The sequence below is a fragment of the Fukomys damarensis genome, unplaced genomic scaffold, assembly GCF_012274545.1.
Source record: "Fukomys damarensis isolate Sample0158 unplaced genomic scaffold, DMR_v1.0_HiC HiC_scaffold_17, whole genome shotgun sequence".
In the NCBI taxonomy this organism is placed as follows: Eukaryota; Metazoa; Chordata; class Mammalia; order Rodentia; family Bathyergidae; genus Fukomys; species Fukomys damarensis.
The window spans coordinates 37,602,898-37,630,447 of record NW_022900929.1 but is presented as its reverse complement, the minus strand read 5'-3'; the positions used below and the strand labels follow the sequence as shown (position 1 = coordinate 37,630,447).

General features: G+C 35.3%; 1 protein-coding gene across 1 annotated transcript in view; it reads left to right on the top strand.

Moving 5' to 3' along the window:
• Window positions 1-27,422, top strand: part of Fam98b (family with sequence similarity 98 member B) — a 27,769-nt gene extending 347 nt beyond the window's left edge. Inside the window, exons 2-8 of the mRNA XM_033765293.1 lie at window positions 8,193-8,338; window positions 9,381-9,515; window positions 11,416-11,594; window positions 13,678-13,758; window positions 14,646-14,762; window positions 23,889-24,056; window positions 27,198-27,422. Coding sequence (XP_033621184.1) covers window positions 8,193-8,338; window positions 9,381-9,515; window positions 11,416-11,594; window positions 13,678-13,758; window positions 14,646-14,762; window positions 23,889-24,056; window positions 27,198-27,422 — 1,051 coding nt within the window. The remainder of the gene's footprint in view (window positions 1-8,192; window positions 8,339-9,380; window positions 9,516-11,415; window positions 11,595-13,677; window positions 13,759-14,645; window positions 14,763-23,888; window positions 24,057-27,197) is intronic.
• The last annotated feature ends 128 nt before the right edge of the window (window positions 27,423-27,550 follow it).

Genomic DNA, 27,550 nt, shown 5'->3' with positions numbered 1-27,550 from the left:
TGGCCCGAGGGGTGGTTTATCTCCGTGCCGGGTTGTCCGGCGGGCAGGCGGTCGGTGCGGGAACAACCTGAGGCGCAGCTGGGGCTCAGAGTGAACCTTCCTGCTCCTCTGAGAGGGGAAAGTGTTCTAGGTTCCAGCAGATCTGTCCACTAGTCCGATGCTTATTGCCATACTGGAAGACAGTTTTCAGAGGGTTAGCTTCCGCCGTCATGGGAGTTACAGGGAGTACTGTCACACAGTTTACAAGTCGGGGCGCTAGGGGTTCAGCGAGAACTCCTGTGGCGGGGTGGGGGGTGTTCGGTGTTCATAGATGCAACAATGTAATCCCCACCTCAGCCTCGTTCTGCTTTCTTCACAGCCCTTGCCCCATCTTACAGTATCTTGCCCTGCATTTATCGGTCCCCTGAACTTCACTCTTGCCGTTTCTCACTCCTCCTTCCCAACTCAATTCCCCGGAAAGCGGGTGTCTTACCTGTTTTGTCCATTGATATTTTTCTCGGCAGCACTCTTGAATAACGTTAAACGGTGGTTTGAATGAACCGACAAAGTAGAAAAAGGTCAAAGGAGGGGGCACTTAAGTAAGCATTGAGCCAGATAGTTGAGAATCAGAACAAGTTAACCAAAGAGCTGGGTGTCACCTGCAGAATTGTTTGCCCAGCTGCCTGCCAGAGAGTGCCCTGGTGGTGCGGCAATGAAATTTGAAACCCCCACACCTCCCTCCTTTTTTTTTTTTTTTTCAGATACTGCATTTGCTACTTTTATTAACCTTTCTTAGGATCACTGTGATAAACCTACTTCTCTGTGACAGTGTGGCAGAGCCTTGCACTTAGTAGTTGATTCCTAATAAATGTTAACTGAAAGGACCAAGCCAGCGGTGACTTAAGGGGCCCTTTTACTTCTGTGAAATCCCTTGGAAATTTTCATTTGATTTGGCAAAGGAAGTAACCAAGACAAGACGTTAAGATATATTGAAGTGTTTAGGCTCCAGTTTTTCCTCTCAAGATGGAATCCTGTAAATTATCTATGCAAAACAGAAAGACTGCTTTCGTCTTCCTTTCATTTCTTGGACTTGTGCTTTAGTATATGTGCTGCCGAAGAGAGCACAAGACTTATGCTTTATATTATAGTGTTTTGGAAAACGAAGTTTGCTGTAAACTTGATTTTTTTTAATCAAGTAAATCTAGTTTCACATTTTTCAGTATGTAAAGTAAAACAGTTTATACACTGTAGGATTGTTTTTTTCCTGGAATAACAGAAGGCAGGAGTTTGAAATTTGAGTTAAATGTGGGAAAAGTAGTTGTTTATTTAAAATATAGGTTGTAATTGAGCACTGTTTTTGAATGTCCACGTAAATTGTAAATACAATAATGCATTTTGTATTGTGATTAAGACATTTAGGACATCCGTGAGCTTTAGTGTAAGGAATAAGAGGGAAAAATCTGTATGAAAAAACAGTTCAGTAATTATTACAAATGAAAACGGGGTGTGAATCAATTTCTTCACTTCTGAAGTAGTACTGGCTGGGGCAGGTGACTAATAAGTCTCTTTATTTCTGATTGATAGTATGATTTTGAGGGTCAGTAGATCATGATAGTAGGTCTGATTGTGCAGCAGAATCATACGTGGGGCTTGTGAAAAATGTTCCAGTCTGGTATATACTACAGACTAACTGAATCATAACTTAGAGGTACAGTACAAACATACATATTTTTTTAAAAGCTTCACAGACTAGGTTGAGAAACACTGTTGTAGGAGGAAGTATATTACAAGTGTTTATGGGGTACAACTGCATATTGGACACTATTCAGAGGAATCACTGATGAGCAAAATAGACTTGGTCCCTGTCATTGTGGGGCTTATTATCAAGTGCAGAAGCAGGCATAATTGTGCAAATGCTATAAACTATAGTAAGTGCTTCCATGGAAAAGAACAGGGTGGTACAGCAGGAGGCTCACGAGTTAGTGATAGAACCCTGAGAAAGTGACATTTAGATTGAAATAGGCTGTATACAAGCTAAGTAAATGAGACTGGATGGAAAGGAGTGTGTGTATTAGAACAGAAAGTTACTGTGGGGGGCTGAAAGGCAGAGAGCAAAGGGCACATTGTTGGAAGATTGGATTGGAGAATTAGATGAGGACCAAGTTACGCAGTACCTGTTAGGCTGTGTTGTGGATTTTATTCTTAATCTAACAGCAGTAGAGCATGATTGAAGTGTTTTAAGTAAAAAGGAGAGTAATTAGATATCTAATTTGAAAATATCTGTAGGAAAATGGTTTGGAGCTGGGGATTTAGCTTAGTGGCCCCATGCCTGTCTTGCAAGCATAAAGTCCTGAGTTTGATCCCCGGCACCAAAAAAAAAAAAAAAAAAAAAAGGAAGAAAGAAAATGGTTTGGAGGATTTAGTTATCCCACTAGTCTGAGAATGACCTAATGGTTGCTCACTGGCAGTGGATATGGAAGGAAGTGAGTTACAGGAATTAGCAGTTTATTGGGTATTAGAATTTAGGAATTAATTTCTTTAGTCAGTACTTACTAAGCACCAAAGAGAAATGATGCACTGAGTATCTAAACTGGATGAGAAAGAAAGTGAAGATAGGAAGCTAGTAAACACTGAGAATGCGAGGGACCAGTGGAATGGAGGTAGTGATGAGATCAAAGCATAGTTGTGATGGAGTGGTCAGAAAAGCAAGCTGGAAGGATAAATAGTAGACCCTGGTCACTTGCTGGGGTCACATTAATGGTCAGCATTAATGTAATTTGAAAGATGAAGTAGTTCTAGTGAGGCAAGGTCCCGGGCGGCTGATTGCTATGGAGTGGAGAAGGTTAGCATAGCCGGAATTAGGGGACTGACAGCTCAGGTTACTAGGTAGGGTATACACGTGGACTCTGACAAAACTCTGTATATTGGCAAAAGCAGAGGTGAGTGGACGATTGACTAGAAGGAATGCTGAGGCGCATCCAGGAGACTGATAAAGTGAGAACTGAGACACGGGTGGCAAATCTGAGCAGCCGGAGGTTTGAGGGAGCGGGAGAGGTATATATGGGGAGCAGTGATTGGAGTGTTGTATGGGAAAAGGAGGACAGCCCTCCTGTCTGACCTGGAGCAGTTTGAGAGTTAGAAGACAGTCTTCCTGAGAAGAGGTGGACAGCACATGGGGGTTCATGGAGCAGGGTAGAAGTATGGAAAGCAGGGAGAGATGGAGAGCTGGTTCAGAAGCAAGGCCAGCAGGGTGGGTAAGTGACAGGGAAAATGAAGGGTCTCGTATTTTATATGTTGCGTATGGAAATAGAAAAATAATAAATGAGGGCCCACATGTCTGTTTGAGGAGAGTTGTCAACAGCCTTAATGGACAAAAGCTGTGGATCACCTAGGTTGAGGTAGTGCCCAAGCCAGCAGTTGTAGTTCCAGTGCAAGATCCTGTGGCATGGGGCTACTGTAGGCTTGGAGGAGGTGTGCCCAAGGTTTATAGTAATGGTCGTGTTTTTCTAATGAAATAAGAATATATAGAGCAACATAGGAGCATGGCTGTTCTCAGGAGATAGCAGAATTGTTTGAAAACAAAAGCAGACATGAAAGCAAGGAGGTGTACACTGAATGGTTGCTAAGTGTAGCACAGACGTAACTGCCCCACTCTGGTTTCTAATAGACTGCAAGAGCAGAACAGTGAAGTGGTGAAGACTTGAGAGATTTTGCTGGAGGTAAAAAAGTGTGCCCCAGAACTGTGGTTTTGGGGAGAGCTCTGTGGAGCTGCACTACTGACTTGTCTCTGGGGTAGGACTGTAGAATTCCAAGCCTCAGTCCATTACTGAATTAGCATCTGTTTCAGCAAGACCCTCAGGAGCCTGATGTGCACATCAGTGTTTAAGAAGCACTGCTCTAGTCAGGTATACTGTTCACACTTTTATTAAATTATCAGAATATTTTAGACTTTTCTATTGTGTAAAACAAGGAAATAGGAAGATACATTTTTGGATGATGGCAGTTTCATAGAGTTAAGAACATGAGGGTGTGGACCCAGAGCATGGAGCATGCAGCAGTTAAATGAGACAATAGACACAAAGTGCTAAGTACTGGCCTGGCATGCAGTGGGCACATAGTGTTAGTCACTGTTGTGCTTATTATTAGATGTCCCAGTTTGTTAAACACACTTAGTTTTTATTATTTTTACTTGGTGAGTTAAGACATTAAGAAGTGAGTTTTTATTTTTTACTTTAAATTGAATATTTTTGGTGATTTGATCAGCTTTCATTGAATTTCATAATACAGTATTTCAATGAAAAAACTTGTAGCCACCGATATGAAATAAACTTATTCAGGAGTGTATGAATACTGCATTATTGTACAAGTGAAGGCAAATGGGGGCAATAAGATGCTTACTGTTAAATTTTAATGAGAGGCACCGTAAGGTACGTAGACAGTGGTAGTGCACAGAAGGAGCCTTGAACTAGAAGTGCGGAGGTTGTGTTATTTGAGCCAAGTTGTTTGATTATAGGTGTTGACAGAGGCTTAAGGGAACATTTGAGATCAAATCTGGTTTCTAGTGCCATCACTTCTAGTCCTATACAATTACTGTAGAATAATTTTAATGTCAAAGCATTGCCGTAAAGATTAAATGAATTACAACTCTATGTGCCTAGTACTGTGCCTAGCCTGCTAATTTAAAGCAGGTGTCCTAGACTTGTTTTCTTTCTTTTTTCTTTTTTTTTTTTTGTTGTTGTTTTTTTGAGACAGGGTCTCACTATGTAGTTGAGACTGACCTAGAGCTTGCTATGTAGCCCAGGCTGGTCTTGAACTCACAGCGATCCTCCTGCCTCAGCCTCCTGAGTGCTGGGATTACAGGTGTGTGCCACCACACTGGGCTTTTTCTGTTTTGTTTTGTATCCTAGCCTTGTTAAGTCTTAACTTCTTAATTGCAAAATGAGGATGTAACAATCTTTGCATGAGGTACAACCAGAGAATTTAGAGGAAAAGAAATACACACCTATTGTCCCATCTGAGGCATCACAAATTCAAGGACAGCCTGGGCCATATAGTAAGACCCTGTCTCAAAAATTAAAAAAGGGTTGGTGTAAAAACTCAGTGGTAGACCACTTGCCTAGTGTGCATGAGGCCCTGTGTATTTGGTCCCCAAAACTGGAAAAACAAAAAACAAATGGCTTTTATAAATAATATGCAGAAATGTAGAGTGTTGCTCTGAGAGAAATGTAATTTCAAATGATTCTGACCTATGAGATTGTCAAAAATCTGAAAGTTTGACCGTGTTGAATACCAGAGAGTGGATACTGTTATACCTTGATGGTGTGGGTGAGAAATATTTAATATCATCTAGCAAGATTATATATCCATTTACTCTAATAATCTCACCCCTAGAAATCTATCCCAGATATACATTGAAAATTTATCACACTACAATACTAAAACACTGGAAATATAAAAAATATTCTTCATTGGAAGCTAATTACGGTACAATACGTCCTGACAGTTGATTACTGTACAACTGTAAAAATGATTAAGGCGTGTCTCTAAATGTTGATCACTGCATTATTGTACAAGTGAAGGCAAATGGGGGCAATAAGATGCTTACTGTTAAATTTTAATGAGAGGCACGTAGACAGTGGTAGTGCACAGAATATGCAAATGTGTGCGAACATGTATGTGTTTAAAGCAAGATTTAGAACAATAGGTAGTAAACCACTTTTTAATCTTAAAAAGGACAAAAATATGCATGCTTATATTTATGTTGAAAACTATATGGAAGGACAACACAAAACTAGTACGTATGATTACCTGTGGGTGGAGGGCAGAGTAGAGGGAATAAGATATAATTAAAATTATAGACTAGATTTATGTGGATTTACCTTTTTTATATGTGAGACTTTAAAACTGATTAATTTACATAATTAAACAAAATTAAAAATAAATGCCTTCAAATTAAAGCAAAATGAAGAAAAAAGCAAAATGAGACAACTGTCATTATGGAGCAGGTGGGTTACTTGCATGGAAATGAATTGTTTTTCTGTATATCTTTATTTGAACTCAGTGGTACCTCGGTTCACAAACTTAATTTGTTCTACAATCTTGGAAAAGATGTCCACGTTCATTTTGAGTGGGAAAGATGGCTACAGTTGTAGTTGTCATCTGATGCAGAGTTCACAAAATTTTGCCAAATCCTTCTGTGCCAAATCCTCCTGGTATGTAAACCAGATTGCAAACAAAAAGTGTTCATGAGCTTAAGTACCAGTGTATATACTTAATATTAAAACTCTGGATCATTCCAAATGTGATCAGTCGAGTAGTTTCTCTCAGATGTGTTTAATTGAAGAATTTGTTTTATGAAAACTAAAAACCAAAAAGTCAAAACCGGAAAATTTCTGACATATTCAGTATAGGGCATTAAAAACATTACTTCCAAGTTAATTGGCCCATAAATTCAGGCAAATATGAGTCTAGCATGTCATGACAAACTCCTCTCATGGTCTTACACTTTGCTTTACATTTGTTCCAGTGGGACTTGATATTTGGGGTATATGTACCGATAGATGACATGAAGAAAGTTGGGATTATTATGGTAACTTGAGCATGTTGGAATCCAGAAAGGCTGGATGTTATTACACGCAGGAAAAAAAGTCAGTGGTAGAAAGAACTAGGCCAAATAGACTGGAAGGGTTGGTCATGGCAGACACCAGCAATTCCCAAATATTTTACAGCTGGTTGGTGAATTATATCAATGATATCAGAAACCCGAACTTCTCTGGAGCACAGCTGCATGAGAATATACAGCATCTTGAAATGTTTATCCCTTGGGAGAGGCAAAATGAAAATTTTTCTCAAAAGAAGAAAACCCACTGAAAAAAACAAAATTTGGGTTGATCCCAGTTGACGAATTTGAATTACAGGGACAAGTTGTTCAGTTGTTCAAAAAAGTAAGCTGGTTTTGGTGATTTTGTTAGTAATAATACTGAATAATAAACTTTGAGTTTGTTGTTCCAAAGCTATGTAATTTATATCCATTTTGTAGGTAACAGAATTATGTAAATATGACAAGTGTTCATTTTAAAAGAAAAATGTAAAACAAGTGACATCTTATAATTCTAAATATAAATTGAAAATTGCAATATGAATTCATGATGGAGTTTCTTTTAAAAAGGCATGGTGGCTTAGGGTATAGCTCAGTGGTAGAGCACACACTTAGCACAGCCAGTGACCTGGGTTGATCCCAGCAACCCTGCCAAAAAGATGAAGAAACAGTGGCCACCTGTAATGACAGATTATATACTGGAGTTGTCATTAGAAGGGATCAGAGCCTCGGGTAGAACTGGAACATCTGTCATAGAAAGCAAAGAAGATATGCGAAGGATATTAGGGAAATTCATAGGACTCAGTATGTGAATGGGCTTAGTATAGTTTAAATATCAAAATAATAATTGCAGTGGATTAAAGCACATTAAATGTATTAAAATCTATGTTTACAATGTTTAAAAAACATTGCAGAAAACAGTAAAAGAAAATTGATACCTCAATTAAGATACTGTATAAGGTGTTTTGTCGAATATAATTTATAGAAACAAAGTATAAAATTATGAGAAATTAGATTAAAATGATATCATAGGTCCTTTTCGGATGTGAGTTTTTTGAAACAGGATCTCATTATGCATCTCAAGCTGGCCTTGAACTATTAGCCCAGGCTGCCCTTGAATGCATGGTGATCATCCTGCCTCAGCCTTCTGAATGCTGAGATTACAGGCATTTATCACTGCACCCAGCTAGTTTTAGTTTTTTTAAATTTGATATTTGCATCTCTACTTTCATCATTGTACTTCTTATTCTTGGAACTCATAAAGCGGTTAGAATTTCTTTTACTGAACTTTGTGTTATCTGTAATATTTTAAATAGGTAGTTTTATTGTAAAATGTTAAAATATAGGGAAAAAGCCAAATATTAGTAATATAGAGCAGAATCAGCAGATTTTTTCTCAATGGGCTATTAGGGCCAAGTATTTAGCATTACAGGCTTTGCTGATTATTCCATAACAATTTACCCCATTCTGCATTGTAGTATGAAAGCAATAGACAGTCTATGAATTAATATGTTTATTGGCTGTGTTCTAATAAAAGTTACAAAAACAGGCCTGGATAAGAATACTATAGGATTCTTTGTCTGTCTCTCTTAAATGTTTATTTCCTCCTTTATAGGTATAAAGGACCACTGTTAGAAGAAGAAGCCCTAACCAAGGCAGCAGAGGGTGGACTTTCTTCGCCTGAATTTTCAGAGCTCTGTGTTTGGTTAGGTTCTCAAATAAAATCATTATGCAACTTGGAAGAAAGTATCACTTCAGCTGGTATTTGCTATTATGTTTTATTTACTTTATGTTTAATAGTAAAATGAACTGATAGCTTATAATTTATAGTTTTCTCAACACAAAAATCACAGATAGGAAGAACTTTTATTATAGGCTATTAAAAACCTTTGGATTAGGTTTTATTGTAATCAAAAATTGATTCTTAAATTTGCCAGAAAATTATAAGCATTAAATAATAATTTAATATAAAAATTTATCTATTATGTTAACCTTAGTTTTGTTCTTTAGAAAAAAATCTGAATTGGGTTATTTAGAAAGTTTAATTTTTAAATATGTTGAATTAAGATTTTGTTTTGTTTTTAAATACTTGTAATCCCTAATTTATTTTCCCAAGTTTGTAAGTCAGGACATGGATTCATATAGAAATACTTTTGTAAAAAACCTCTGTACTAGCTCACAAAACTTGTTTAATTCATCACCATCCTAGCTAGAGTACTTTTGGATCTTTGGATGATAGGATGAGCAATGATTAATCACTGGGCAATTGCTAGGGAAGAAAGTAGCGTTCCCTTCCAAAGTTGTCCTTCTAAATTATTTTTTTTTTCTGTGCAAATTAACAGTAAAGAAGTAAAATACATGAATCAAAACATGAAACAAGTTCCTGCCTACTTGTATTATGAAGTAAAGATAAGCAGTTAGGCTTAGTTAGAATGTATAGAAACAGAAGAAATAGAATATTTGCTCTGAAATCAATGTAGCTCAAATAATGCTGTAAATATTTCAGCTGTTAATACTTCCAGTTTACCTGATCCTATGGAGAATCCTTTAGAAGAATCTTGTCAGATTTTAAAATAATAGTATTTACAATCTCACGATTACTTAAGTGGTACTTTATATAGAAATTGTTAGGTTGCCTTTACCTAAACATATTGATCACACATCCAAGAATTAAATGTGCAAGTGAATATTTAGAATTGAATATAAAATTAAAATCAATTGATAAATTTTATAGTATCAGATTATACAGTAAAAACTCGGTAAATGTTTTGTGATTTTATTTATCTTTTTTTTTTTTTTAAAGGGAAAGATGATTTGGAGAGCTTCCAGCTTGAGATAAGTGGTTTTTTAAAAGAAATGGCCTGTCCATATTCTGTTCTTATATCAGGAGATGTTAAAGACCGTTTACAAAAGAAGGATGACTGTTTAAAACTTTTATGTAAGTTTTTTTTAATTGTACATTTAAATGTATGTATTTGATCTGTTTTTTTATATCTTTAGTTCTAAATTTATGCGTTTCATTATTGAAACATTAGACATTTTATGTAGAAAATATTAAATTTTAAATGTAAAGCTGTCTCAAATATTTGCATAAATGTAATTTAATTTCTGGGTATGCTCTCTAACTTGTGATACTATGTCTACTCTAGAATGCCCTGTGTGCCTTATTTAATATTTTTAGTAATTTTTTTCTTAATCTAATTTATCTCTTAGCATTAGTGACTAGATGACAAAAACTTGGTGATCTTAAACCCTGGGAAGTAGATTGCTAATCAGATGATTAGATATTGTTTTTTACTAGTAGCAATGAATAATAGTTCAAAAACATTTATTGATCACCTACGCTTGTACTAGGAAATATATCAGTTTAAAAGAAGGATAAAATTTGTGCTTTAAGAGGTATTTGAATTTTTCTTCTATTTCAAAATAATTTCTTTGTTTATATTTTTAACTATGAACATTTGAAAAAACTGCTAGTCCAGGTATGTATTGCCATGTTTTGCTTCAGAAGACATGAAATTCTCTGAAAAAAATGTGTAAAATACATAAGATATGAACATGTATTCTACAGAAAAGTAGTTTTTAAATTATAAACATGAAAAGATGCAGTGTCCCTCAAAATTAAAGGGTTACAACAGAATACTTACCAAGTTAACAAAGGAGACGCCACCCCAAATCATAATACAAGTGTATAGAAAAACAAAATTTCATGTACTATAGACGTTAGAGATGGTTAGATTTAACTGGTGTAACCTCTTCAGAGGACAACTTTTCAAAATCATAATTAAAATTCACCTGTCTTTCGACCTGCCAATTCTCTATCTAGGAATACATACTCCCTTAAGTGTACAAAGATTCATAAAAAGGGTGTTAATTATAACCTTATTTTTAATAGCAAAATGGCTGGGAAATCCAAACCACACAGATGTCCATCTTTTACTTCAGATCTACTGGTTTAGAAGCTCTGAGGACAGGATCCTGACACTAGTACTTCTTTTTATTTTTGGTACTGGGGATTGAACTCGGGTCCTTCCGCTTGCGAGGTAGGCGGCGGAACCACTGAGCTAAATCCCCAGCCCTGACACTAGTACTTAAACAGTTTCCCAGATGTTTCTTCTGCTCAGCTGTAGTTGAAACTGCTATATTAAATTGTGGCTTTTGTGTTCGTGTGTAATTTTAACTGAGTAAAAACAAACAAAAGTCTTTGTATTGTACTGAGCTGTAATTATCTAAGATTTTAAAAAATTTCTTATATATGTCTTTGAAAAAAGTGAATGAAGTGGTGAAAGAAAAGGGAACTGTGAACAGCCTGATGCATTCTTTTCTGATTCTAATTGTTCTATAGATGAGTTAAGAGCTATCCTCACCTAGTGCTTTGTATGTCAGTCTTACACGTTCTTAAGTCAGTGATTTGCTGCTGGATCTCAGGTAGTAGATTTTAAACTCTTTGAGGACAGATACCCTTATTTGACCTTGTATTGCCATTATCTACCCTGTGCCTAACTCAGAATAGGGCCTTGGTAAATGTGTGTACTTATTAAAATAGAAATCTAGATGATTTAAAATATTAAAATGGAACTGAAACTAGCTAATGGGAAATCACTGAACCAAATAGTCATTAATTCCTCTTTTGCCTGATGACATTAAATATATTTGTTTTAGCTTTTTTTTTTTCTTTGCCCTTTTTTGAAGTTTACTGTTTTACAACTGTTATTATTCTTCGGTCCTTTGTAAGTTAATGCTGTTGATATTGTTAATATTTGTTTTAAGTTATTTCAGCAAAATAGCCTAAATTTTTGTGCATGTGCTAACATTCATTTTATCTTTTTTTATTATAGTATTTTTAAGTACAGAACTTCAGGCTTTACAGATATTACAGAAAAAGAAATGTAAAAATTCTCAATTAGATAAAAACAATGAAATTTATCAGGAAGTTCAAGCTATGTGTGATACCCTTGGTATACCCAAGTCTACCACTTCTGACATTCCACTTATGCTAAACCAAGTGGACTCAAAGGTATTGTACTTGTTTTATTTTTATTTTACCCCAAATTCAACTGACACATAAATTGTGTATTAAAAGTAAAAATATCCCCTTTAATTGTAAGGTATACTTGTCATTTCAAGAGAAGTTTGTTTTCCTATAAACTTACTTTTTTATTTGAATTTAACATGCATGTGACTTCATTTGTCTCTTGCTGATATTCAGGAATGATTACTTTTCCTATGTAAGGGTTGCTTTCCTAACCAGGATTGTAATACATTATAATGAAAAAAAGTAGAGTTATTTTGCAAAGTCGAAAGGCAAACTAAACTTTATTGTTCCCTTAGTGGATGTTGCAGTGCAGTTTCTTTGAAGGTAAGCAGGTTTTTAAAGTGCTTAATGTGTGTTATAGTGAATGATTGAGTGCTCTGATTTGTACCTCATGAAATTTTACCTTACAATGACACCTGGGCTATTTACCTAAAAGAGCTTCCTATGTCATTCTGTTCCTTTCAAACACAAAAATTTCCTTTTCTTTCTTCTATAAGTAATGTGCCAAATGACATTTTGTTATCATTGGGGAAGAAAAATTTTACTTTGCATTCTGTTATCATTGAAGAAGAAAATTTTTACTTATGGCTGCTCAAATATGTAACAGTAATATATATTATTTACTGTTTTAAACTTTTACATATAACTCATTTAATTTTCATATTACTCATATGATATGGATACTATTATTACAGTCTCCTTGGGAAGAAATTGAGGAAGTACAAGATTTAATAACTTAAATAAGCAGACTTCTAGGTAGTGGTGGACCTGAGGTTTGACTGTAGGCAATCAGCTTTCAGAGCATAAGTTAACTCACCCTATAACAGGTAATTCTCAAATTTATTAAACTAGTTTCAAATATTGAATTCCTAGAAATGAGTGTGGCTGCATATAAAAAACTATAAGTGTACATTCAGAATCCCTCTTAAGTGAGGGGTTACAACTCAAAACTTTTAGTAATAGGGCTAGGGATTTAGCTCAGTGGTTTGCTGGCTGCCTTGTAAGTACGAGATCCTGAGTTCAATCCCTGGTACCCCCCCAATAAGACTTAGTAATATATGAAATCATGGTGATTTTACAATAGTTGGGGTATTTACAGAAATTGATTATATAAAATAAAATTATATAAATTAATTACATAAAATAAGTAGAAATCAGTATTTACATTGTTATACAGGTAGATTTCACCTCTAAAATGTGTAGAAATCATATCAGTAATTGTAGCATTGTTACAGAGTAGATTGGCTGTGAAATTAAAAGAGCTAAGCTTTGGTGCTCTCATTTGGACAGGTTCTTTCTAAGCTAATTAAAAAAATACCTTAGAAGATGTAATTTACATGCCATCAAATTCACCCATGAATCTCAGTGTATTAACTGGGTTGTACAGCTATCAGTAAAATCTTACTTTGAAACATTGCATGACATGAAAAGAAACTTGTCCATTTACAGTTACCGCTATTACCACCCTAGTAGCTTCCCAGGTGACTTTAAAGAGTGCCTTCAGCATTAAACAAGCTTCATGCTCCTTAAAATCTGTACTGCTGGTAAAGCAAAAATAAATGCCTAATATCTTGGTTTACCAAAATAAAACTTTTTCAAGTAATTTAGTGGCTTTATACAAGTAGAAAAAAATTGTGGTACTTGTTGTCCTCTTTTGTTCTTAAACAGTGAAAACAGAATAAATACAATTGGAATGTGTACAAGGTATTTATTTGAGAAAAATTAGTGTGTTTTTTAGTATCCTTGAGAATTTACCAGAAAGTAAGATAGTGCCATTTTAAATGCCGGAATTATTTTAGGTAAGACAGAGAGTCTCATAGTAGAGCCAATTATTAAGTATTTGGTCTCTATACATTATTATTCTTGGAAAGAAGGTATGTGGTACATCTTTAAAAAAGAAATTTTGTATTATAACTATATTCCTTCCTTGTGTGTGAGGTATATATTAAACATTTCACTTTAACTTTTTATTTATTCTCTAATGTTCAAAACAGCACTTCAAGAGTAAGATCCTTTTAAATTAGGTGCAATATACATTTTCACAGTCTTTTCTCTTACTTTTTAGGTGAAGGATATTCTCTCTAAAGTGCAGAAAAATCATGTGGGAAAACCACTGCTGAAAGTTGACTTAAGTTTGGAACAGGCGGTAATTCTTCCTTTCTTACTAGTTTTATATAATTAAATTAGTGCATATGACTATAAGCTCATTTTTGTTACTATTGGAGAATATCCAAGGCAGGCTAATTTTGCAAAGAACTTTATTCAGCTCTCAGTTTGAGGCTGAAAGTCCAAACAGCATAGTTCAGGCTCTTTCAGGAGCTCCTCCTCTGAGTGTGTGGAATTCACCACCCCACAGGAAGTTGGAGAGGCTAGGCTTCTATAATCCCCGTCAGGGACACATTCCCACTTGTCCTAAGCCCTCCTCCTAGGACCTCATTTCAAGACACCCCCCGCCCCCACCTCACAGATCTGCCACCCTGAAGATCAGGCCTCCAGCACAGGAGCCTGGAGGGGACAAGCAGTATTCAAATCATAGCAGTTGCTTAATTTTATAAGTAGACCTCTTGATTTTGCAATGTGTATTATGCACATACTGTATTATTTCAGAGAATTAAAATATATTCTAGAATAATACATCCTGACATTTCTTCAGTCAAATTATTAAAGATACACCTGGCCAGAGATTCTTACATGTTCACACAGTTGTGATTTGAATTGGATAGTACCTTGAAAGTTGACAAGATGTGATACTATTGCTATTTTCTTTCCTTTTTGGTCCATACTACTTAGCAAATTGATTTTTACTTAATATGATAAGTTGAAGATCAGATAAACATATTTAATATCTTCTTAGTATTATAAGTGTTCTAGCGAATACCATATTATTTAAATAGTTTACCAGATAAAGTCTCATCAGAAGATCAGAAAATGTTCATCAAGTACACTTATCTTTAGACTCAGAAAGTACTTCCAATACAGGTTTGTATGCAGAGTGAGTCTAGAGGTAATAGTATTTGTTCTCACTTTCTTTAGGAACAACTAGAAAGGATCAATGATGCCCTTTCCTGTGAATATGAATGCCGCAGGCGGATGTTAATGAAAAGATTAGATGTGACGGTGCAGTCCTTTGGATGGTCTGACAGGGCAAAGGTGAGGCTGTTTTCCCATTTGTATCCTGTAGGTGGTAGCCTGTGACAGCTCTTCAGGTGCTCTTGTCTCTGTATTATTCTACCACATTTGTACTTTACTAATCTGAACCACAAGTCCAGGTTAACTACTGGTCATATGTAATGATCCTGGTATGGTGTAAAATCTTTTTTTGCGAACAACATAATATCTCATTTCTTTCACAGTTTTGAAAATTCACATTTATTTTAAATCCATAGGGTTATGCTAGAATATGCATAAAAGGGCCACCCATGAGATAATGAGACAGATAGTGATCAAGAAATCAGGGTAGCCAGGGACTTAGCTCAGTGGTTCTGCTGCCTGCCTCACAAGTGCAAGGTCCCGAGTCCAATCCCCAGTACCCCCCCAAAAATAATCAGGGTAAAGGAGTAGATACAGGTAAAACTGACCCAGTACCCCCCCAAAAATAATCAGGGTAAAGGAGTAGATACAGGTAAAACTGCTTCCTGAGTAGGTCTTAACGGTTTCTTAAGGCTGGGTGAGAATGGAGTGTGTTACAGTTGAAATGGAGCATGTGTGGAGAGGGCATTCTCAAATGTGAATCTTTAGAGAGCTGTCTTACATCACATCACTCCCATTTTCTACCTTTAATCTGTACGCAGGTTTAGTCTGGGATCTTCTCTGCCCTGTCCTATGTCATAGTCTAGAAACTCTGGACAGTAAACAGGGACAGTTACAGGACTTGTCCTGTCTTTCAGGGATCATTATCCTGAACTCTTTCCTGTCCCTTACGTGAGAATCATTGGTTCACATAAGTTATTCAGTTTCTTTTTCTTTCTTTCTTTCTTTTTTAGTTATTGCAAATTGGTAAATCTGGTGCCTGTACTCTTTCTTTACCTCTGATGCAGTTCGGGTATTACATAATTGGGCCTTTTGGGCCCTAAAGTTAGTCACCAGAATCATGAGCCAAATAAACTTATAAATTATCCAGCCCCAGCTATTTTGTCATAACAACTAAGGAACATAGCTTCATTCATCTGGTGTCTGGGCTGGAACATCCAGGATGCTTGTCTTACATGTCTGTGTCCCAGAGGCTGACTCTGTTTTCCTCTTCTTGGCTCTAACATGGTCCTGGTGTCTCTGTGTGTATGTCTGTCTGTCTATCTGTCTGTCTCTATCTCTTTCATTAGTGTTCTATGGCTACCATAATAAATTGCCCCAAATATAGTAGCTTAAATAACACAAATTTATTTTCTTACAGTTCTGGAGATCAGAAGTTCTAAATTGTAGATAGGTTGCTATCCTTGATGCTTTAGAGAATTCATTTCCTTATATTTATTTGGTTTTTCAGGTCTCAGCCTCACGTTCTGTCTTGAAAACTAGTAGTATAGTGTAATCTTGCAGTCTTTGTCTCATTGTCTGTTGTCACATCACCTCTTAGGATCTTTGTGGTTTCATCTCAGCATTCAAGAGTTGCTGGGAACTTATTCAACCTACAGATACTTCTTTTTAATTTAGTCTTTTTTTTTTCTTTTGCCTTGTGTTCCTTCAATATGATGATATGATTTTTTCTTTTAAGAATACTTCAAGAAATGTCATGTAATGAATTTTCCCTTTTCTCTGCAAATTTTGTCTCTTAGAGACTAGTGTCCTCTTTAAAGTTGGACTGTTTGTATGGCTATCCTTGGTCACTGTATTTTTTGGATTGCATGGCCTGCTCTTTCATTGGGTGCTCCTTGTTATGCTGTAGTAAGTCTTTAAGAACTTCCACAGAAACTGATACATAGGACATGATTTCTCTGAATCCTTGTATTCTGAAAACATTTGTTTGATTGATTAGATAAATATAAACTCTAAGCTGTGACATTTTTCTCCAAAAGTATTGAAGGCATTGCTTCATTGTTTTTCAAGATTAGTTTTACTCTTAAACTACATACTGCAAATATGTACAAGAGAGGGGAGAGGGTGAGGGAGAGCAAGCTAGCTGTCATTTCCTTTTTGGATGACTATTTTTCTCTGGAAGCTGTTGGGCTCTTTTTTCTCTTAAAGAGTTTGGAATTTCATAGTATACATTGGTTTGGATCTTTTTTTATTCATTGTGCTAAACACTAGATGGACCTTTCAATCTGTAGACTCAACTTTCACATTTTTCTTTATTAATGCATTTGTTTTCTTTTTTCTTTCTTTTTGAAATTTTTGTCAGTAAGGTACTTGACATTCTGGATAGATCTATATAAGTTGCTTTGTTTACTCTCTCATTTTAAATTTCCCTTTTTGATTTACTTGAAAACTTACTCAGTTTTATTTTGTACTTGATGTTGAGTTTTTGTTTCAAAAGTCATTTTTAATTTCCATGAGATCTTTTTGATTCTTGAGTTTTCTTTTTTTCATAATTTTTCCTTAGTTTTGGATGTACTAGCCTCTGGAATGCAAATAGAAACTTTATTTTTACTAGTACATGTTTGTAGTACATAATGATTACATTTTTTTTGGCACATGGACATAATACATCTTAATCTTTTTTTGGTTCTTTATCCTTCCCAACTCTTCTTGGTCCTTTTCCATTTGTATAGCCTCTGTTTTCCTTTATTTTTATTCAGTTTTCTTTTTTCCCCCTTCCCCGCTTCTCTCTTTGTCCTTCCATCACTTGTTTCTCTTCCCATTTGAAAAAGATCTCCCTATTTCCTATCTTTTATTTTGCATATTGTTTTCAGTTTCTTATGTAAGAGAAACCATGTGATAGGAAAGCTTATGTGTCAGTAAGTCATATTTCACTTAACTTTATGATCTCAAGGTGCATTCATTTGCCTACACATGCTTCAGGTTTATTCTTTATGGCAGAGTAGTACTCCATTGTGTAAAAATAGCATATTTTTTTTACCCATTCATCTTTGGACATATAAGCTATTCCTAAGATTTAGCTATTACGATTGTGTTGCTGTAAATATAGATATGCATGTATCACTGTAATATGATGACTTAAACTCTTTGAAAAGATACTAAGAAGGGGAATAGCTGGGTGAAATGGAATTTCTAGTTTTAGTTTTTTGAGTAGTCTCTGTACTGATTTTCATTGGAGTTGTACTAGTTTGTTTACATTCCCATCAACAATGAATTCCTTTACCCACTGCAGCCTCACCAGAGTTTGTTATTTGATTTTGTTGATCATACCTATTCTCTGGGGGTAGGATGTAATCTGTATTTTAATTTTCATTTCTGTAATGTCCAGTGATGTTGAACATTTTTTCAGATAGTGCAAATCGGCCATTTGCTCTTCTGAGAAGTCTGTTCATTTTGCTTGCCCATTTTTTTATTAAGTCTTTTATTTTGGTGTGTCTAATTCTTTTGAGCTCTTCATATATTTTTCACATTCTCTGAGGAATAGCTGGCAACATTTTTTCCCCATTCTGTAGGTTGTTTTATCACTGTGTTGGTTGTTTTCCTTTGTTGTCAGAAGCTTTTTAATTTGATATGTTCAGATTTTTGGTATTATTTCTTATGCTATTAAGGTTCTTTTCAGAAAGTCCTTGTCTATGCTTAGGTTAGTTTTACATATTTTATCTTCCAGCAGATTGTTTTAATATTTAGATCTTTGATGCATTTTGTACATGGTAACATGTATGGGACGAACTTAATCTTATGCATGTAGATTCCCACCACTGTTGTTTGAAGATGCAATTTTTCCTCCAGGGTATATTTTTGGCCCTTTTGTCAAAGATCAAATAGCTGAATATTCCTGGGATTCTTTCTGCTTGTTCTTCTGTTCTCCCGTTGATCCACAAATCTGTTTATGTTCCAGTACCATGGTGTTTCCATCACTGTAGCTTTGTAATGTAACTTCAGATGTGGAATTGTAATGCCTCCTGCTTTTGCTCTTGTTATCCAGGATTTCTTTTACTATTCTGGGTCTCTTGCTTGTTCCATATGAATTTTAGGATTGTTTTCTCTAGATTCACGAGGAATGCTTTTGGTAGATTGGGATAGCTTTAAATCTATATGCCAGTTTTGGTAGTAAGGCCATTTTATATTTGTTTTGTTTACCTGAGAGTATGGGATCTCTTTTCATTTTCTGATGTTCCCTTCATGGAAACGTTTTCCCTTCAATTATCTGTTTCCTCCCACATAATGTTTTATTTGCTTATTTATTTATTTTGATTACTATTAATAGTGGCTTTCTCTAACTGTGCAGTAAGTCTTGATTATCTATATTGAAGAGTGAAGCACTGAAAAACTGATTGGAAACTGCAGTCGTTGATGGGATTTATTGGCATCAGACTTCAAAACTAGCTGCTGTGCTATGGTAATTCCAACTGTGAGCATATAAAGCATCTTTTCTCTGTAGCTGCCCCCTGCACTTTTTTTTTTCCCAAAAAAGGAACCCCGATTTCCTTGTCTTTTTTCCTTTTGGCCAGTCGGGAGGAGCTACAGCATGGACCCAGGATTTGGAATAGACTGTTATACCCACTGTAGTTGACTGGTTTTCAGCTCCATACTGTTTTCTAAGATGTTGATTTCCTTCTTCACTGTATCCTTTCATTCTTTTTGCTGTAAGATGTGTATCTTATTTAACGTGTTCAGTCTGACTCACTTAGGTGTAAATGCTCCTTCATGTATCTTACATGGAATCTCTTTCTAAACACCTTACAGACATACAGAAAAGTGAAGAGTATTCAGAACAGATTTGCTGATGCAAAATATTATTACCTCGGATTAAAAGATTGCTGTTTGAATAATACTTAGTTTTTCAGGTGATTAAAGTCTGATTCCTGTCTATATAGTGGGATTGATTCATGAACTTAATTCTTTTCATGATTGTGGTACACTCAGCTAAATTCTAGGCTGTCTGTCCATGCCGTTGGAGGAAAGTGTGTGTCAGAAGCTCAAGTGCTCCATGCTATAAAATGACAGTTGACCTCAAAAAATAGTTCAGATATGTGGGAGGTACCACATACTTGACTTGTGGCAACTTAATAGAGATTGTACATAGGTTGGGTCTCCATTTTACCCTGGAAGGGTTTTTACAAGAAAAGGGAAATCAGAAATATGAGAAATATTTAGAAATTGGAAAGTTAGTACCTTGCCCTACTAACCTGGAGAGTATTTTTAGTGTTGACTTTAAGATCAGAGAATATATCAAAATTCATTTGTTTGAAATTCTCTGTGAACATTTCAGGTGACATGGATGTATGGGCATCTTGATTATTTCTTGGCCATCATTTCTTGGGGTGGAAGCGAATGCTCTTAGGAAATGTCTTGGTATTTTATCTTTTCTTCTTAGTCTCTCTGCATGATATTTTAGGAAAGGGAGTCTGTATTTTTATTCTTTCTTTTTTTCCTTAGCTTGGAACACTAAAATTTTTTCTTAGCTTTTCAAGATAAATTTTGGCATTTAAATTTTTTCAGTTGATTATATGTATATGTACCCTAAGTTTTCTTGTCTTGTTAAATTTAATAGATCTCTATCATTTCCTTTAGTTTCCTAATAGAAAAATATGCCTGATTTTGACTGTCATCAAATGTTTTATAGTAGTTTAAATCCTTGCAGAATATTTTATCCTCATAGCTATTGATGGACATTGATGTTTCCTCTGATTTTCTGTTTGACCATCTAAATGTTTGTCCTCATCTTTGATATATATCTAAAAGTAGAATTTCTTAATTAAAGAATATATATGATTTTCATGCTTTTGATATCTACTCCAGGGTTATTCTTCACATGTACTTGTAAATACATATATACACACACGTCTGTCTGTCTGTCTGTCTATCTATCTATTTGAATCTACCTCCAAAAAAGTTTACATGCTTCAGGAAAAGAAAAATTTGTATAAACATTTTAATGCTAAATTTAAGATTAATGCAAGTTACTTTTGGCCTCTACAATTATAAGAGATGCTTAAAGTGGTGGCCATTAGCTTCCAAACATGTATTATTAGTACAGCGAACTGCTGCTTAGGTGACCTTGGTCATGAAATTGCTGCACATGTATTCTCAATTTCTTCTCTAAGGGCCGGCAGTGCAGTGGGTTTTCTGTGATATACGACATCTGCTAGGGTCTCCCATACGAAGGTGACACCATTTGTTGAAAAAAATCATATTTTTCTTTTCCTAAAGTGTGTATACATTTTTTTGAAGACTGTATGATATTTATACAAATATAAACATGTATATTTGTATTTATGAGTGTGTGGTACTGCAGGGCCTTTGTATTGAGCTACAACTCCAAGCCTTTTAAAAACAATTTATTTTGAGTCAGGTTCTTAGTCTGAGTTTAAACTTGCCATCCTCCTGCCTCTGCCTTCCTGATTGCTGGGATTACAGGTGTGCACCAACATGCCTGGCTAAACTCATTTATTATTAAGATTGATGTAATTTGTTTTCTCTGTTGTTTTGCTGGTAATGAAATAATATTAGTAGTGTAATTTTAAGGTTTTTTTTTTTTTTTTTTTTTTTTTACTAAATGTATTATGGCAATTATCTATTCTAAAAACACTACTTCAAATTACCTTTTTAAAATTTTGAATTTCCTTTTTTTGAAATATAATTTCTAGAACCTAAAATTAACCATTTAAAAGTATATAGTTTAGTACTTTTTAGCATATTCACTGTTATGTAACCATTACCACCAATTTTAGAAAATGTTCATTACCCTAAAATGAAATAAACAGCTATTAGCAGTCATTGTCAACATTGTGGATTTCCTATTACTGGCAGCCATTTCTGTCATCTTCCTTTTTTCTCTGTAGACTGATCTGTTTTGTATATTTCATATAAAAGAATCATGTAACATATGCCTTTGTGCCTGACTTCTTTCACTTAGAATAATGTTTCAAGTTTCTCCTATATTGTAACGTGAAAGTACTTAATTCCTTTTAATATCTTTTTTAATAGCTGCATTCTGCTTCACCAAATGGTGATGCCATAATTTACTTATTATATACATTTTCCCCATATTAATTCATAACAAATATTTCTATGTATAATTTTTATACATTTTATAATGTGCTATAAATTTTAAAGTATAATCTATGGTTGATTCTTTAGTTTTTTTGTTTTTTGTTTTTTTTTTTTGTACTGGGGATTGAACGCAGGACCTTGTGTTTGCCAGGTAGGCAGCAGCACCACTGAGCTAAATCCCGGCCCGCTATGATTGATTCTTTTTTCTTTTTTTTTCAGCTTTAATTGAGTTTATTGGTACATTTTAGGGATACAGTACAGTTACATTCATTGTTGGGATCATGTACCTCTACATGGCAAGTCTTGATTCTCATTTTTTCCCCTTACCTCTGCCCTCCCTTCACCCCCTCCTCCCCTCCCCATCTACAAACACTTTATTTTCATCTTTTCATTCTCTCACATTTTTTTCTTTTCCCTTTTTGTTCTTCCCCTACGACAAGTCTTGATTCTCATTTTTTCCCCTTACCTCTGCCCTCCCTTCACCCCCTCCTCCCCTCCCCATCTACAAACACTTTATTTTCATCTTTTCATTCTCTCACATTTTTTTCTTTTCCCTTTTTACTCTTCCCCTACCCATCCCACCTTCCCTATCTTTAAAAGGAAACTCATGCTGTTTCGCTGGCCAAATTGTGTTCTAGAGTTTGTATGAATTTAAACTTGTACCAATAAGGTAAATGAAATTTTAGCTACTTTAGTCTCTCTAATATTCATAATATTACTAATTTTCTTGCTAACTTGATGGTTAAAACAGACTCATTTTAATTGGTATATTCTTATTGGTAAATTGGACCTTTTTCATAAGCTTGTCATTTGAATTTCCTCTTTTTTTCTATTTCATTTTTTCCCCTGACAAGTCTGTTTTCCTTTCAATTGAGCTTTTTTATATATTAAGTGAGTTTTCTAGTTTTTTATTAAAAGTATATTCCTCGCTGGTTTTGTTTTATCATGATATATAGAAATTTTAATTTTTACAATTAGATAAGTTTTAAAATTTAAGATAAAACTTCAAACAACTGTTAATATTTTTGAGATTCCCTTTAGTATATATGCACCTTATTATCATTGTTGTTAATATTTTTAGCTAACAGTCCAGTCCAGTACTATTTTTTACAAGAAAAACTCTCCCTTATTAGTGTGATTCCTTTATCATTTCTGTAAATGTTTTAATACCTTTGAGGCTCAGAATATTGATCATCTGTTTTGTTTCATCAATCCATATTTTTCTTCCAAGTTTACACTAATTATATAGAGGTAGGATGAAGGCGTTTTTCTCTGTATACTAGTACTTGGGAATCAGGTAGACCTTTATTAGTAAGTGGGCAGAATTTGAAATTTCTCCAGTTAGGGATGAGAAACTTAAGCTTTTAACCTGCTATTGCTGCAGCTTCTGCTTCTTCTTCCTCTTCCTCCTCTTCCTCCTCTTCCTCCTCCTCCTCCTCCTCCTCCTCCTCTTCCTCCTCTTCTTCCTCTTCCGCTTCTTCCTCTTCCTCCTTTTCTTCTTTTTTCATCTGCAGAAAGAAATAGTGAAAATTAACTACTTCAGAAGCATGTCTTTAAGATTAAAGAAATAATGACTTAAGTCAACAGCATCCTGTCACATTTAATAAGTGCTCAGTAAATACTAGCTTTTAGGACTTTCATATTGTATGCTAGTACCTGGTAGGTGGGTCTCTTCTTCAAAATCCTTTGAGTCATTATTTCTTGTTCAGTTTATAGATTAATTTTAAATTTCTTTCATCCTCCCAAAACCATTTTAATAGGATTATGGTAAATCTCAATCTATAACAGTGAGAAAAATTGGTAATAATACTCAATGTCCCCATCCAGAAACTTAATATTTGTTGTTATTCAAGTTTCCTTTTTTTTTTTTTTTACAAGACTGTACTGGTGTTTTATATTTTTAAAGTCTTGTATCTGTTTCATTAACACTACATTTAGGTAGTTTAATCTCTTCATGTTATGTTACTGAGGGTTGTTGCTGTATTATTAATTTAGCACCTGTAGGCCTATTTTTTTTATTCTACATATAAATTGTCACTTTAAATTATTTAATTTTAAATTATTTACTTTATAAGTTATTTACTTTTTCCCAGCTTGTACATTCTTTTTTTCTTCTTGAAGACTGATTACTATTGCTCTTTCAGTAAAATTTACTTTCATTCATTCCTTCCTTCAACTTTTGTAATTTAGGTAAAAACAGACAGCATAGCAAGGATTTACCAGCCTAAGCGTTACGCTTTGTCACCCAAGACAACTATTACAGTGGCGCATCTACTTGCTGCTCGTGAAGATCTCTCTAAGATCATTAGGACAAGTAGTGGCACTAGTCGGGAGAAGACAGCGTGCGCCATTAATAAGGTCGGTTTCAGTCTCATCACAGTGGAGAGCGAATTTATAATATCCTTGTTTTGTGTCTTGTGAACTAGAGTGGCGGAGGCGTGGAAATCCATTGAGACTCAATTATGTTATTTTTGTATGTTCATTCTAATTTCTTTGTTCATAAATTGAATCTGTGCCTTATCTGAATTTGAGGAATTTAGAGTTGTTTTCATCAGCAAATTTAGGAACAATTTTTTTTCTTTCCAATTTGTAACCAAAGTTTGTCAGTAGACTCTGAAACATTTGTTTCGTTTCCTTTCATTTGACTCTGTGTGGTATAAAGGTGATAAGAGTACATGCTCTGAGTCATACCAATCTGGGTCGCATCTCAGCTCTGGCATTTTCTTAGAGGAGTTGCTTCCTTGGGCAAGTTGGATCTCTTTGAGCTTCTCTTTCCTGACTCAGTATAGATCCATTTGTGCAGCAGTAGTCTTACAATTAAGGAGACTGAATTTTTTTAAGGGTGTAGAAATAGTAATCTAGAATGTTAGCTTAACCAGTGTGTCTTTTCCACTGAGGTAGAGCCCTCCATGGCAAACTTTATTAAAGAAGAGTAAAAAATGAAAAGTAAGGGCTATAGGTAATTTTAAAATGTTTCTGGGGCAGGAATGGTAGCTTAATGGTAGAACACTTACTAGCAAATATGATGTCCTTCGTTGGATCCTCCACCACTACAAAAAACAAAAACAACATTTTTTCTCACTCAGTATAGCTTGAGACAGGATATTTGGCCAGAGGTATTTTTGTTTGTTTTGTGGTGCTGAGGACTGAATCTTGTTCTTTCTAGCCCAATGTTCTTGTCACTGAACTACACCCTTGCCTCCACGATGGTTGGTTGTTACTAGTTTGCCTAATATTGCTAAATTAGGCATCACCAGTATTTGCCTCTGTGCTCCCATTTTAAATAAATCCCTCTTATCTTTTTTTCAGTATGTTGCTTATGATTGATTATGTATTAGATTATGATCTACATCGAGTTTCACTGGATCAAGTGTTGTGCATCTGTAATGACATTGCCCGTCTCTTTACTGATAGTCCGATTATTCGAGGGCAATCTTAAATTGAGCATTTCTTGAGCATCATCTTCATGTGACCATGTCTGATGAGAGACCAGTGAGAGAGGCTGTTTTCCTGGATTGGGTAGTTAGGACATTATTGGTGACATTAGAAAAACGTGTACATACCAAGAACCTTGTTCCAGCATGAGATTGTACTACTTCTTTTCATGCATTTATGATATAAATTCCAAAATACAGTTTTGATTAGTGGACGTGGATTCCAACTGATTTGTAAGTCATTTTGGTTGAGGAGTAAATATTTTGCTCTCTTTCCTGAAAAGCACTAGCGGGATGCTGTTGGATTCCCCTTGACTGGCAGGCTGTTGACACCCTCCTCACAGTTAGCAGTCTTTCACTCCACTTGTGGGCATGTATAAAGTAGTTCCTTTCCACAGGAAATTGGCAGCCTAAACTAACCTCTTCCCTAATATCATTCAAAGTATTGTGAAGCACAGTTCAAAGAATATATCACCTCTTTATTTTTCTTATACAGAAATGCTTAGGACCAGAAGTGTACAGGTGTTTCAGATATTGATTTTTTTTTTCAAATCTTGGAATATGTGCATGTAATGAGAGACTTTGGGGATGGGACCAAAACTTAAGCACAAAATCTGTTCAAGTTTCATATACACCTTATAGCACGACAATAATTTCATGCCCTATTTTTAGTGCATTTGTGCTTTGACTGTGACCCATCACATGAGATCAGTTGTGGGATTTTCCACTTGTATGATATCATTGGCACTTGGCTTTTGGATTTGGGGGCATTTCACATTTTGGATTTCAGGGTTAGAGATGCTCAACCTGTATTAGTAACTACCATGATTGAAAGTAAATGTGCTTGTTTCCCCCAAATAGGCAATGTTCTTTGAGAATCTTAGTATTTCTTTGCAATGATACTTGAGATTATAGTTATATTCAGTGTTGTCCTCATTACTTCCACATTATCATATATAATTTATCACTGTTGAAATAAAATGTGCTTAGGAATATAGTCATTAACTGGATATTCAATAGTAATGGAAAAGCCTAGAGGTACTGTATAAAAGCATATGAAGTTAGGGCCAGGAATGTAGGTCAGTAGCACCATGCCTGCCTTGCAAGCTCAAGGGCCTGAGTTTGATCCCTGGTACTGGGGCAAAAAAAAAGTATATGAGTTGATTAATGTAGGGTATATAGTTGGTATGTATTGAAAATGTTTTGCTAAGATTTTAGTGTGATGAATATTATATGTGTTACAGAATGTGTTAAATTTAAGTGAGAGAAAATTAGCAAAGCCAAACCCTTAAGTTTCAGAAATACCCAGGCTGTTTTAAAATAATTCCGTATTCTGAGGAATTTATGATATTTCACATTCATATTTTCAATATTCATACAGCCATGTCCAGTATTTTCATGTTAAATAGTTGGCTTCTATTTCTTTCTTTTTTTTTTTTTCCTTATTGAGTGTATTGGAACATTTTAGGTATACAGTACAGTTACTTTCATTATTGGGATCTTGTACCTTTACATGACAGGTCTTGGTTCTCATTTTTTCCCCTTGTCCCTGCCCTCCCTTCATCCCCTCCTCCCCTCCCCATTTACAAACATTTTATTTCCATTTTTTCATTTTCTCATAATTTTTTCTCTTCCCTTATTACCTTTCCCCTACCCTTCCCACTTACTCTACACCTTTAGCCCTTTTCTTCCTATTTCACACTGTCAACCTGCCTCCCCCTCCCCTCCCCATTTACAAACATTTTATTTCCATTTTTTCATTTTCTCATAATTTTTTCTCTTCCCTTATTACCTTTCCCCTACCCTTCCCACTTACTCTACACCTTTAGCCCTTTTCTTCCTATTTCACACTGTCATATACCATTAGGATCTTATGTACTATTATAGTTTACACACCAGAGAAACTACTTGGTATTTACACATGTGTGACTTATTTATTTCACTTAGGAGTATATCCTCATGGCTTCTATTTCTTATGAACAATAACTTTAATATAATTTGAAACCTTTATATAAATTTTAATTTTTAAAATATTAGAAACTGAAATCAATGTTCCTTCACACAGGTGCTGATGGGAAGAGTCCCTGACAGGGGAGGACGGCCGAATGAAATCGAACCGCCACCCCCTGAAATGCCCCCTTGGCAGAAGAGACAAGAAGGCAGCGGAAGGGGTGGTTGGGGTGGGGGTGGTCAAATCCACATGCTATTTCTTAAACAAGCTTTTGTTTTCCTTGCAGTGTACTTCATAGTTGTCAGTTGCCTGGTTTTCTGGCTTTTGGAAAAGCCTTAAAAATGTCATCTCTTGGGACAGCTGGGATCGAACACAGGACCTTGCACTTGTGAGGCAGGCACGTTGCACTGAGCTAAATCCCCAACCCTGAAGAAGAGGGTATGGAGATCCATATGGAGGAGGCGGTG